Here is a 14,327-nt window from a genome sequence, read left to right as displayed (position 1 = left end):
TATAACACGTACAATGCTATATGAAATACAGAAGCCGGTATATGACTGATGGCAAATTGTTTACACCAACCCGTTCTAGGTGGTAGAACTGGCCCGGTTCTATCAATCGGCTGGTCACGCCAAGCCCTGTGCTACAACTGGAAATGTTGCACAAAATTGAGAAGTATTATATGATATTTTTAAGTCTTGGCAATTTTTGAACTTGGAATTTCTGAATTTCAACTGCACAATTTCATGTATGTTTTTGCCCAGAAGGCGCTGGCTCATGGGCCAATCTGGTGGATTCATAAATCTTTTAATTTTTCTGCTGGAGTATGTCATCCGGGTATCCTTGGTGCTGCAAGTTGGAGATCCGCTTGTTTTTAGCATTGTCCTTGTGATACTCCGTGGTGGGTGGGGAGCTCGGATGATGAAATCTAACAAAATAACCATGGCTTATGAAACACCAACAAAAAAAAAACACGTCCTCTTGACAATGACGCTGTTGATGATGACCACAGACTGCCCAAATCGATTGAGTATTGGCCACGTTTCCTTGTAATCGAGACTCTAGACAAGAGTCCATTAAAGTTGAACCCCTTTGCAGTATCTAAGGGTATTCAAGGTATTGCTGGGGATGTAAAGAACATTAAACGTCTCCATTCAGGTGCGCTGCTAGTTGAATGCGCGAAAAAAACGCAATCAACCAACTTGATGAATATGGAATTGTTCGTTGGCATTCAGGTCTCGGACTCTGCTCACAAAACTTTGAACACAAGTAAAGGAATCGTCAGAGACCGGGATCGATTGTTTGATGATATGTCCGAACTTGACATAGTATCAGAGATGAAAGATCAAGGTGTTCTTTACGTTAAGCACTTTACAACCCGAAAAAACAATGAAACTTTCAGAACAAATACCTATCTGTTTTCCTTCTCATCTCCAAATGCTCCCAAATCGCTGAAGGCAGGTTACTGTAACATTCCCGTTGACACCTACATCCCTAACCCACTCAGGTGTTTTAAATGTCAGAAATATGGACACGGTGTAAATACTTGTACATTGTCTGTTGTGTGTGCTCACTGTAGTAGAAGATTGTAACAGTACTTTTAAAAAATGCACCAACTGCTCGGGTGACATTCAGCTTTTTCTAAAGATGGTCCCATTTGGAAAGAGCAAATGGCAATTAACAAGATCAAATTTACCTAAAATATCACTTTTTCTGAGGCACAAAAACTGGTTAAGAGATCCGACCTTCCAGAGAGTTATGCTGCAGTAGTCAAAACACCATCTGAGTCTAGCTCTAAAATAACAAAATCATCCACTAGCTGCCAAACAACCTTGACTTGGGTCAAAGGGGACTCTCCACAGAATTTGTACCCTGCGATATCATCTCAGACTGAGGAATCAATTCCTGGTACGTCAAAATCTTCTTCTGATCACAAATCATCCTCTCAATCACGCTCACTCACTCAATCATCATCTGACAATCTACAAATTGTTCAAAGTAAAGGTAAGCCTAAGACTGATGCTAACAAGAAACAAAGTGGCAGAGCTCCAAAGGGGTCGCAAAATAAAATTCAGTTGTTCAACAAATATGGATCTCTTGAGGACATGGACGTATCTGAAAACGTCCATTCTAGGGCACATAGCTTGTCGCCCTCAAAACAAGTGCGGGGTAGATCCCCAATAAATCCCCCCAAAAGATAATGTCTTCTATCTTGTACAGTGGAACTGCAGAGGGCTAAGGAATAATTTCAATGATTTGCAGCTATTGGTCCAGGACTTCACACCATCGGCCATTTGTCTCCAGGAGACATATTTAAAACAGACGGATACATTTGATTTAGGTCATTTCAATGCATACCATTCTTTTTCAACCCCAGGTGATCGGGCCACTGGAGGATCTTCGATCCTTATCAAACAAAATGTTATCCATAGCCCTGTTATACTTAATACCGGTCTCCAGGCGGTTGTCGTACGACTGACGTTACATGTTGCGTTCACATTATGCTCTTTGTACATCTCACCGTCTTCAACTCTTCAGAAGACTGACCTTCAAAATTTCTATGACCAACTCCCAAAACCTTGTATCATTATGGGATATGTAAATGGCCACAACCCGCTCTGGGGTGGTACAACAACTAATGCTAAAGGTAAACTATTAGAAGAGTTTTGTTCAGACAATGATTTATGCATATATAATGACGGTTCTAGCACATATTTACATCCTGGCACAGGAACTTATTCAGCTCTTGATTTATCAATTACTGACTCAGACTTATTGAATGAATTTGAGTGGTCAGTCCACGACGACCTGTGTGGAAGTGACCATTTCCCAACAATTCTCAAACCCGTGAATCCATCTGATGTTCCTCCATCATCAAGATGGAACCTTAAGAAGGCTAACTGGCCTTTATATGAAACTTTCTGTGCTGACAAACTCAAACCTGAACTTTTTCATGATCTTCCTGATGCTATCAAATGTTTTTCAGATGAGCTCAGACACATAGCTGACAAGTGTATCCCCACATCCTCTGCAGTTCCTCATGTACGTAAACCATGGTTTAACGCTGACTGCAAACAAGCTCGCAAGGTACGGAAGAAAGCTGAACATTATTTCCGTTGCCATCCTATGGTCCACAATTTAAACAAATTTAGAATTTTAAATGCTAAAGCACGGCGTACTGTTAAACAAAGTAAACGCCAATCTTGGCGAAACTATGTCTCAAACATCAATTCGCGCACGCCTATATCAAAGGTGTGGAACATGATCCAGAAAATAAAAGGTAAGGGCTCTAAATCTAGCGTTAAGCGTCTCAAAGATGGAGATGAATGATTAACTGATAAATCTGACATAGCAAATAAACTTGGAGAAACTTTGGCCAAACATTCTTCCTCATCTAACTATGTACCTGAATTCCAGTAATATCAAAAACAGCAAGAAAAGAAACCTATTAATTTCAATTCAGACAATGGGGAAGACTACAATAAAACCTTTTCGATACATGAGCTTCATACTGCTCTTGACCAAGCTCACGATACTGCTTCAGGAGCTGATGGTATACATTATCAACTCCTGAAACACTTACCTGAATCATGTTTAGAGACGCTCTTGTCTATTTTTGATGACATTTGGACATCTGGACAATTTCCTTCGTCGTGGCGTGATGCTATAATTGTGCCCATCCCTAAACCTGGACGTGATCATACTGATCCTTCCAATTATAGGCCAATTTCACTAACTAGCTATGTTTGCAAGACCATGGAACGCATGATAAACAATCGACTTGTTTGGTACTTGGAAACCAATAACCTTCTAACTAATATACAATGTGGTTTCCGTAAAAAACGTTGTACCATCGATCATTTAGTGCGCTTAGAATCTTTTGTGAAAAATGCCATAATTAATAGACAGCATGCAGTGTCGATCTTTTTCGATGTAGAAAAAGCATACGACACAACATGGAAACATGGGATTTTAAAAGATTTACATGACTTTGGATTACGAGGCGTTTGCCTCACTTTATATCCAACTTTGTACATGACAGGCAATTTCAAGTCCGAGTGGGTTCAACCCTGTCTGACCATTACAATCAGGATCAGGGTGTCCCACAAGGCAGTCTTTTGTCTGTAACATTGTTTAGTATCAAGATCAACAGTTTATCAAAGGTTTTAAATGATTCAATTGATGGATCACTTTTTGTGGATGATTTTAATATTTCTTGTCGCGGTAAGAATATGCATACTATTGAACGGCAAATGCAGCTGTGTTTGAATAGAATACATAAATGGCTTAAAATTTTCTAAATCCAAAACTAATTGTATACATTTTTGTAGAAAATATAAACCGCATAAAGACCCGGAACTGTTCCTCAATGGCACTCCCATCAAAGTTGTAAAGGAGGCCAAGTTCTTGGGTTTAATTTTTGACTCGCATCTAACTTTTCTTCCCCATATCAAGTCCCTAAAAACTAAATTCTTGAAGGCACTTGACTTGTTGAAAGTCGTTTCCAATTCAAAGTGGGGAGGGGATCAAGCTACCCTCCTACAATTATATCGATCATTGCTACGCTCCAAACTTGATTATGGCTCCATCGTGTATGGTGGAGCCTGCAACAGTAATCTAAAACTATTAGATTCTGTCCACCACCAAGGCCTAAGACTATGTCTTGGTTCCTTTAGAACTTCACCTGTTGACAGCCTCTACGTCGAGGCTGATGAGCCATCTCTTACACAACGCCGTATAAAATTAACATTACAGTATATTACAAAACTTTATTCCAATGAGTCAAACCCTGCATATAACTGTGTCTTTAATCCACTATATGAAGATCTGTACAACAAGAAGCCTTCTCTTGTTCCGCCTCTTGGTATAAGAGTGAAACCGTTCCTTTCTGCTGCTGGGATTGAGTTAGAACATATAGCTCTTTCCCGTCTTCTTTCTTCTTCTCCTTGGCAACTGGTGAGGCCTGAAGTTGACCTAACTCTGACACAGTTTAAAAAATCGGAAACTAATGAATTACAGTATAAACAAGAATATAATCAATTAAAAATGAAATATACTACATACAAATCCTTATTTACAGATGGGTCAAAGGACGGTGGCGCAGTGGCATGTGCCACTGTTATTGGGTCCAGAACAATATCTTCTAGAATACCTGATAACAGCTCTATGTTTACAGCAGAAGCAAACGCCATCTTAACAGCTCTTAAATATATTCAAAGACATCCCAAACATTAACAATATATAATATTTTCTGATTCTCTTTCTTGCCTTCAGGCTATTAAAAATCTCTCTTGCAAGCATCCACTTTTAATTGAAATAATCGAATTATATAAATGATCTTGCTACTGGCCAATGCGACATCGTCTTCTGTTGGTTACCCAGCCACGTTGGCATTTCTGGGAATACAATGGTCGATCTTGCTGCCAAGGCAGCACTCAACACATCTGTGATACCACTTCTTATTCCTTACTCTGATTACAAAGCTTGCATTAGAACTTACATCCGTGATCTGATGCAGAAGAAGTGGGGCACCCAAGTAGGTATCAATAAATTACATGAAATAAAACCCTATATTGGTTATACTTACTTGGGTTGTCAGTCCAGATTTGAAGAGGTCATCATACGACGATGTCGTATTGGCCACACAAGATATACTCATGAATACCTATTGAAAGGTGAGGATCCTCCATTTTGTATCCCTTGTGATGAAAGAATCACGGTCAAGCATGTCTTGCTTGACTGTGTTGAGTATTCCATCAGAAGGGATAAATATTTTAAATCACGAACTATGAAGGATCTTTTTAATAGTATCAGTTCTTATTTAATTATTGCCTTTTTAAAAGATTTAGATTTGTTAAATGATTTGTAAATACATAACTATTTTATGATTGGAAGTTTGAATTAGTAACTAAGATTGTTAGTGGCTGTATCCTCGAGGGGGGTTAAAGTCCTGTAAAATTATTGTCCTCCTGAGAGGGTATGTAAGTCCCAAAACATTCGAAGTAAATTAACACATTCCACTTTTTAATTTTAGAATACCTGTTCTTTCAATGTATGGCTAGATTTGCTAAATTGCTAACGACTAAAGGGATGGTGTAAATCCAGCTAGGGTCCATGCAGGAAGCAAATGTACTGTAAGTCCCCATGGTCCCTAGTATGGTGATCTACCTTCAGTTGTTGGTGATCTATTGCCCATTTTTATATTGTGTTGTCCCCTATAGTTAACATGTTTTAGATTCAATTACTAGTTTTACATATATATCTGTGATACTCTAGTTGTGTCCTTCGTCGGCAGGTTTTATAATCTCTATATATATGCTATTTCAATGTCAAGTGTTCTCGTCACGATATGGCTGAAATATTGCCGATGTGACGTTAAATAATAACTCACTCACTCACTATACTACACTGCACTATGTTACATTGTATAGAATACTGTACCATACTATACTGTACTGTACTATACTACACTGCACTATGTTACACTAAACTGCACTGTACTATACTGTGCTATACATCAAACAGTATCAAATATTGTTCCCAGTATCCTACCCGGGGTCAGTCCGTAGTGGTTTCAGTACCCACTTAGAGATATTCATTTGAAATGGGAATATCAGGAAGTGAAACTAAATTTTCGCACGTATTCACGGCAAATCACTACAAGAGCTGAACTCTCTCAGTGTTAACTCAGCAAGCTGGTGACTATGTTCTACAATGTGGCTGCAGGAATGTACTTGTGTGGTAGGTATCTGTCTTTGGCTGTTTCCACGAGTCATGTGTGTGTGTGTGTGTGTGTGTGTGTGTGTGTGTGTGTGTGTGTGTGTGTGTGTGTGTGTGTGTGTGTGTGTGTGTGTGTGCGCGTAATGTAGTACAATGTCTATGATACAATGTGTTGTGTTTAGCCTTAGAAACTGTCCGCGACCAACGTTGCTTAAATTCAACTGATTTGCCACCTGCGCTATGTGCATAGGCCCACACACCACCATATCTAGATATTATTAAGACCAATATACATGTACCTAGCTCTAACCTTTAGATCAATCAGCGCATGGTCACAGACGTCTTATATATACGCATCAGTATCCGAGGCCATGTTAGGTACAGAGGCACATCTTACTGCACAGATGGCACGTGTCACAAATACACGCGAAGGCACGTGAATTCTTCACCTACACAAAACACACTGCACAAGTAAAATTACAAATATTGTGTTGTGCCATCATTGTTCACGTGACCACTAATTGGTCACCAGTAATGACCTTATACACCGTTTATGTAATATCATAAATATATCTATTTATTATGATGTGACACTCGTGTACGTGACACACCCACAATAATAAAGACTTAAAGGCCTGGTCTGTCACTAACCAGCATTGGTGGTATGTAATTGTTCATTGAAATATTAACACAAAATATTACATAACACATCATTAACAACTATATATTTGCTGAACTTTAACGGTGTTGTGTCAGATGTTATTGAGTGTGCAATATATTGTACAAATCAAATGTTTTGTGTGTGCAGTATTGTGTAGAAGAAAATTGACAATAATATTTTATTTGCAGGTCTCGTGTCTGCCACGACAGCATCTGATTACATCGTTGCACGTGTTGGTCATAATGTGACCATCTCCCTCAACACGTCCGAGGCTGGACAAGAGTATAAAGTCGGCGTGTTAGTTAATAATGTTTCGGGATATCTCTTTTTAAAAACTGACACTGAGCTTAACATTGTGAACACCAGCCATACATGGTACAGAAACAGAGACATCCAAGTGAACACCACCCCATCAGAGTTCAGGTTTACACTGTATAATGTCACCACAGAGGACGCAGGGCTCTACGAATGTCGGACGTTTGACGAAAACAAGGGGATACCTGGCTGTGGACAGCTTCTCGTTGTGGCACGTGAGTGAGAATTGGATACGGTATCTGTATAATATGTTAATTCCACTTTCAGGAATCACTGAAAACCTACTAATGGGTCTAGCTTGATGTAGAGACAGCCCATTGTGATGTATGTCTCAAATGGTACCTCATTGGTGAAACCCACAAGGTATATGTTTGACAAACGAATTTGGAGCGACCCTGCGGACTCTAACGTGGCCTAGGCACATCCTGAACAGTGCATAGCGCCTCATCAGACCACTTGCCCAATTGTTTATCACACTTAGATAGCGTTTTAAAATATGAATATCCGTTATCTGTAACCCATACATGTGGAATGTGGATACGAATAACGATAAGGGAAATAGTGTGCTTTAAACGGGAGTTCTTTTTGTATAAGAACAATTACTGCCTATATATGCATGTATTGGGGAATTATTAGCCACAGAACAATAAGGTGTCTGTTTCAACATTAGCATGCGTTTCCACGTAGAAATACCGCCACATTCTATAAACGGCACAGAGCTTATGTAGCTAGTGATAAATCTTGACCAAATATCAAACGTTATGAATTTGGAAGACAAATAGTTCAATTTTGTTTAGTAAACGTCAATCAGTTATCGTAAATGATCATGACATCTGGCTACTTTTGCGAAAAATATGTGTTCATAACATAAGGAAGTATTAATCAACTCATATGAAATGCGTTGGATGTTAATCAGTTTTTAGAACTACACGTGTCTGACCTGTGTCACGTTGAAGACACATAGACTGTGATGATGAGGTATCGTTATACAACTGACTGTCTCGTGATCAACATGGTTATGTGGAGCAAGGCGCCTTTGTGAAAGTTATAAGGTCCATTAACTCCCACTATGTGTACTCTACTCTACAAAACACCATCTTCTCCAGATGGGCAGAGTCCATCGCCCGTGTAATGTTATAACAGCTGTATTGTAATTAACCACATGTTTCACAACTATTATACTGGTTATTAGGTCATTGATGATAAGTAGTTTGGACTACTACAGTGATTCGAAAAATCATTGTAAAACATTATTTATGAGCACTCGTGTTGTTGTCCGAGTACTGTGGTTTAACATGTAAAACTAACAATTCTTTTTGAGAAACAATACACCTACACTTACAGGACCTGCCTCACTTGTACTGGAACCATTACATTATATCCAGTTAAATATGATTTAACGACAACTTTGCCGAGAGACACGTCACGGTGTGCCACTGCTTGAAACCTTTTATTGTTATTGGATTTTATGTTTTCTTTTTTTTTTCTAAAATCAGAATAGAGTTAGTTGTCCTGACTGGACCTGTCACACTGTATCATTTACTCGAGAACACTCCCACATCTGGATCATCTACCCAGGGTAAATGCCGATGTTATCTGTCATTACAGAGAAACCTTCACAACCGAAGATCACTGGACCTGCATCAGCTGACTCAGGTGGGCGTGTCACCCTGACATGCTCCTCCTCCTCCCGGAGTCTCCCCCCGGACCACCCCCCTCTGACCATGACCTACATCTGGAGGAGGAACAGTGAGAAGATTCAAGAAGGGAAAGACGTTCATGTAGCCGGGCCGAACCTCATTATGAGACACATCAGCAAGGCGGAAGACGGCAACTACAGCTGTCAGGCTGTGGAGGAGGGGCTGGAGTCTGACTGGAGTCACGGACACGACCTGGATGTTCAGTGTGAGTGAATCCGTGATCTGTGTTGTCCACCTTCAGCAGAATAGGTCAACACTGTGCCTTTAAACACTGTTCCATACTGATGTACTTACTATCTTGTTACCTACACGACCGAATGCAGTATTTATTTATTTATTTATTTATTTATTTATTTATTTATTTATTTATTTATTTATTTATTTATTTATTTATTTATTTGTTTATTTATTTATTTATTTATTTATTTATTTATTTATTTATTTATTTATTTATTTATTTATTTATTTATTTATTATTTTTATTTTTTTTATTTTTTTTTTTTTTTTTAAATATTTTTTTGTGTAAATTTATTTAGTTGTAAGTATCAGTAAGTATCAATTTCTATTCACCAGGTACCATCGATATTTGTAAAATATGAGTGGCTGTTGTTGACTAAAGATTGATTGTAGATTCTGATGTCAGTGTGACTAAACAATTTCGGGTTTTATCTTCAAGATGTAATAACAGTTTGGATGAGAATATCGACAGCAAGCTCACTTATCGGATTGTCAAATTATTGGTTACACGTTCGTATTGTTCAGATGGACCAGAGCAGATCCTGTTCAATGGAACAACCAGCACAGTGACTGCTGCAGCAGGTGCCCCTCTCACAGTGAGATGTTCCGCTGACTGTAACCCTGCCTGCACTGTAACCTGGTGGAACACATCCAGACACAGGCTGGTTACAGGACACAGGGAGGCTGTGTTGTCTACGCCAGCTGTTGACAGATCGGGACAGTACATCTGTCATGTCTACAACACACATGGGAATAAGTCGAGGAATCTGAAGCTTGATAAACCAAGTAACATACATATCATATCATATCATATCTAATATATTTCCCTGCTGGCCGTTCGGCGTGCACGTCTCGATATAAGAGCACTAATCTTTCACCCATTCCAACTCACCTCATATCTTGTATTTCATGTTTACATCCCGATGTTAAATTTCTTTTAGGAATTGTATTCTTAGCGTAAGCTTACTGTTTGGGAATCATTAGCGTCTATCTGGATATCAAATGTAATATTACATTCAGAGTGTCATGTGTCCATTGCCCGAACAAACAGGGTCAGAAATTCGAACTAAGTAGTACTGGGTTTGACGAGTTGTTATGAAGACTTGCTGAGCGTTCATTCGCTGGTGTCAATTTTAACGTTAATTACGTATTATTAATTCTTTTATTGTGTTCACAAGATTAATATTTGAGACCTTGTGCTGATGTAACCCAAATTTCCTTCGAGATAAGATAGCTTGTGTCATATTGTAATGGCGTAGAGATGGATTTTTTGTTAGCATAATTGTAAAAAATGCCTTTGATGAGGAACAGTGCAAACTTCATACTACCTTACTTATAGTGACTGAGTTTAGTTTTATGCCGCTTTTGGTAGTATTCAAACAACATCACGGCGGGTTACACCAACCGTACATGTTACTCAGTTACCCTACAATAGTGAAATTCCAACACATGTTTCTGACATGATACATCCATCACTGTCTCCAGATGGAGTCGTGTCCATGTCGTCCCTCCTGGTCCTGGTGGTGGTGGTGGTTGTGGTTGTGGTGTTGGTGGTCTGTGGGATACGTGGATGCAGGAGACTGAGAGGTAGGAAGTTGTAGTGAGTGAGTGAGTTACAATCACCTCGGCAATATTTCAGCAATGAGTTATGATAAATATATTTGATATTTGTCACACAGGACAATCATATACACAATATTAGGACAATAGTATCACAATTTATGTCTAAAAACTAACCATTTCAAATAATGCAATATTCTATTTTACACAAATGTTACATATTACATTCTACTACTTTAAAATACGGCCTGTAGATCACCAGCAACTGATCACCATACTAGGGGGGGAAGTTTGAACTCAGGACCGACAGGGCAGTGGCCGTTAGACGACGAGGAAGGACTAACAGAAATAAGAATAACACTGATTCTCGCGTAATGTACAGGCTGGATTGTGCACTACTAGATTTCCCGTAATAGAATCTTCCTTCTTCCTTCCTTTAATCTTCCTTCTCTATTTTTCAGCAAAACGGAAATTAAGGTAAGAAACAAATGAAAACCTGACTGGTACGAATGCACCCTTTTGAAGGATCAACCGATCCCTGCAAACGTCGTGCAACTTGCATATAAAAGTGAGTGAGTGAGTTTGGGTTATCTCTACGTTTTAGCAGTATTCCAGCAATATCACGGCGGGGGGACACTAGAAATGGCTTCCACACATTGTCCCCATGTGGTGAATCGAACCCGGGTCTTCGGCATGACGATCTAACGCTTTAACCACTAGGCTACCCCACCGCCCCACATGCATGTGGAAGTTCTACGTTATTGGTCTGTCATTTTGATAATATAGCATTCAAACTTGCATGTTGTTGAAGAAAACAGAGTTGATAAAGTGTTCAGATGTTTAAATCCTTTGACACACACCAACACATAATATTTCATTAAGATATACACACATACACACTGATTTCACACACACAATATCACACACAAACTGTTTTCACATACACGTGCCCATTCTGCTTTAACTCGCACACACTTTATTTTCACACACACACACACACACACACACACACACACTGTTTTCACACACATGCTGCTTTCAGGCACACATACACACAGTTATTTCACACTACTTTCACACACTGATACACACACAGAAACACGCACGTGTGCTGCAAAGATGGAAATAAGTGCTCTAGTCATTGTCATCTTCAAGAAATATCAAGTGAAAAATAAGTAATGTTTCAATTTCAGTTTTAATGTTGGATCTTTTAAATACCTAAATGTTTGGATGTGTTACACTGTATCAAGATACTGTTTTGTCAGAAAAAAACATGTTATGATGTCTCACATTTGGATTATGTTTTAGTCCCTGCCCATTCCCTGGCAAATGACTGAAAATTTCTGTCATTTCGTGAAATGACTAAGAGGATCAGCCATTTCGCTATTGGCTATATAAATAGGTTTGGACGCCTCCATCAAGTTTGATGTAAATGTGCTTGATAACGATTGCCAATGTTCGTGATGCCCGAAACAAATCGCCCAAACTCTCAGAAACATGAAACACATGTCATTTATATAGTGCGTAAATTTGGTATAAGTGGCCTGTCCAACACTGCAATATCGCTGCACATAGTCACACAGAGAGAATGCCAATGTTAACCCAGGAAGAAAGAGAACGAGCAGTAGGGATAGTTAAATGGCTGACCCTCTTAGTTATTTCATGAAATGACTGATTTGACAATCTGACAGTAACATATGTCTGTCTGTCTGTCTGTCTGTCTGTCTGTCTGTCTGTCTGTCTGTATGTATGTATGTATGTATCTATCTATCTATCTATCTATCTATCTATCTATCTATCTATCTATCTATCTAATCAGGGTACGTATGTCGTCTCCAGGTATGCTGCCCACCTGACTGCACTGAACAACAGAGCCAGCAGCGAGTCCCCCTACGCTACAGTCCACGACGAGGGTGCCAGGGTGTCCTACTCAAACATGAGGTACCCATGACCTATATCTACCACAGAAATACAATTAATATATCGTACAAATATATGAACAATGGGACATTATTTCATTTAGGACTGGGCTCAATAACGTTAATCTATGAATGAAAATATGACATAATAATCAAAGACTAATAAATCTTTCAAGTTTCTCACTATTGCGAAAATATTCATCTAGCAAATGTTACAATATAAATACTTTAATGATTTTTTTATGCACCCATAAGTGTTACCTTCTTGGCTGAAACAAAAACAAACATGGTCACATCAACAGAGAATCTTCTGCTTCAAGCGAGCAGCACAATGCTACAGCTAATGACGAGGGTGCCAGCTTGCCGTTGCCAAGGTCTGATGATACAGCTGACTATGTGTCTCTCGGGCAGGAAGAACACGTCCACATCTACACGGCTCTGCGCCCCAAAGTTAGGCAGCAGGTGGGGGGTGGGAGAAGGAAGGCTGACACAGCGGGAGGATCACCACAAGCCGGGATAACACCTCCTCATCACTGTATCCTCAACTCTCACAGGGCATGTCCTATGTGAAACATCCAGAGAAGGAACACGTTACAGACACTCGAGCACGAGTCAAGTCAACAGCTTTTGTTACTAAGTCCCTGTATTGATGTAGATCTGAACGTTACTATGTCCCTGTCTTGATGTAGATCTGAACTTACTATGTCCCTGTCTTGATGTAGTCTGAACTTACTATGTCCCTGTCTTGATAGATCTGAGATCTGAACGTTACTACTGTCCCTGTCTTGATGTAGATCTGAACGTTAGTCCCTCATCTGAACGTTACTATGTCCCTGTCTTGATGTAGATCTGTCCCTGTCTTGATGTAGATCTGTTACTATGTCCCTGTCTTGATGTAGATCTGAACGTTACTATGTCCCTGTCTTGATGTAGATCTGAACGTTACTATGTCCCTGTCTTGATGTAGATCTGAACGTTACTATGTCCCTGTCTTGATGTAGATCTGAACGTTACTATGTCCCTTGATGTAGATCTGAACGTTACTATGTCCCTGTCTTGATGTAGATCTGAACGTTACTATGTCCCTGTCTTGATGTAGATCTGAACGTTACTATGTCCCTGTCTTGATGTAGATCTGAACGTTACTATGTCCCTGTCTTGATGTAGATCTGAACGTTACTATGTCCCTGTCTTGATGTAGGTCTGAACGCATTGGGACAAGACTCAGACAAATCACATTTCAAATCACTCACAATACGAACTCTTCTGTGTATGGCTAAGAGCTTTCATACATAAAGATTTGAATTGACAAGTCATACAGATTTGTTATACCTTTGGTATGGTCAGATCGAGTCTACTGTATATATTAACTGACCAATGTACTATTAGCGCTGCTAGCTTGTAAAAACTACTTAGAGGTAGGCTGTCTACGTCTTTGCTTACTTCAAGCCTTAGTCCTGTAGAATGGTCTTCACTTAATAAATCCTTTAAATTGAATTGTCTATTTTGTCAGTGTGGTTTAAAGCAATAATTATGTCTTCACTTGACTTTCACGTGTGTGTGATATTACTACCATTACTTCTCTATGGGACAGGCGCTACTCTAACCCAGGGGGAGTAATCGTTGCACCACCAAACGCATCAACCGTACCGTTTGACGAAGTTGGTGCATTTTTCCACTGAGTGTTATAATCGCTTTAACACACACACACACGCACGTACGCACAC

The 14,327-nt window shown here is 39.4% G+C and overlaps 2 protein-coding genes across 3 annotated transcripts in view; both read left to right on the top strand.

Annotated features, from left to right (window-relative positions):
* The first annotated feature begins 6,181 nt into the window (after positions 1–6,181).
* Positions 6,182–14,327, top strand: part of LOC124271551 — a 41,082-nt gene continuing 32,936 nt past the window's right edge. Inside the window, exon 1 of the mRNA XM_046706694.1 lies at positions 6,182–6,229. Within this exon, the coding sequence (XP_046562650.1) occupies positions 6,193–6,229 (37 nt within the window). The 5' untranslated portion in view covers positions 6,182–6,192. The remainder of the gene's footprint in view (positions 6,230–14,327) is intronic.
* Positions 8,700–13,400, top strand: LOC124271490 (cell adhesion molecule 4-like). Of its 2 annotated transcripts, none has more exons than XM_046706652.1 (6): positions 8,700–9,089; positions 9,647–9,907; positions 10,607–10,708; positions 11,143–11,158; positions 12,521–12,622; positions 12,921–13,400. In XM_046706652.1, the coding sequence occupies exons 1-6, from the start codon at positions 8,768–8,770 to the stop codon at positions 13,168–13,170; spliced, it is 1,053 nt and encodes a 350-aa protein (XP_046562608.1). In that variant the 5' UTR covers positions 8,700–8,767; the 3' UTR covers positions 13,171–13,400. The 2 variants fall into 2 exon arrangements, with proteins under 2 accessions (XP_046562608.1, XP_046562602.1); XM_046706646.1 differs by having other exon boundaries at positions 8,703–9,089; positions 12,903–13,400.

Source organism: Haliotis rubra, unplaced genomic scaffold (genome assembly GCF_003918875.1).
Source record: "Haliotis rubra isolate DU_JTF1 unplaced genomic scaffold, ASM391887v1 Scf1027, whole genome shotgun sequence".
NCBI classification, from domain to species: Eukaryota; Metazoa; Mollusca; class Gastropoda; order Lepetellida; family Haliotidae; genus Haliotis; species Haliotis rubra.
The sequence above is the reverse complement of the archived record's forward strand: the minus strand, read 5'-3'. Positions and strand labels throughout refer to the sequence as shown.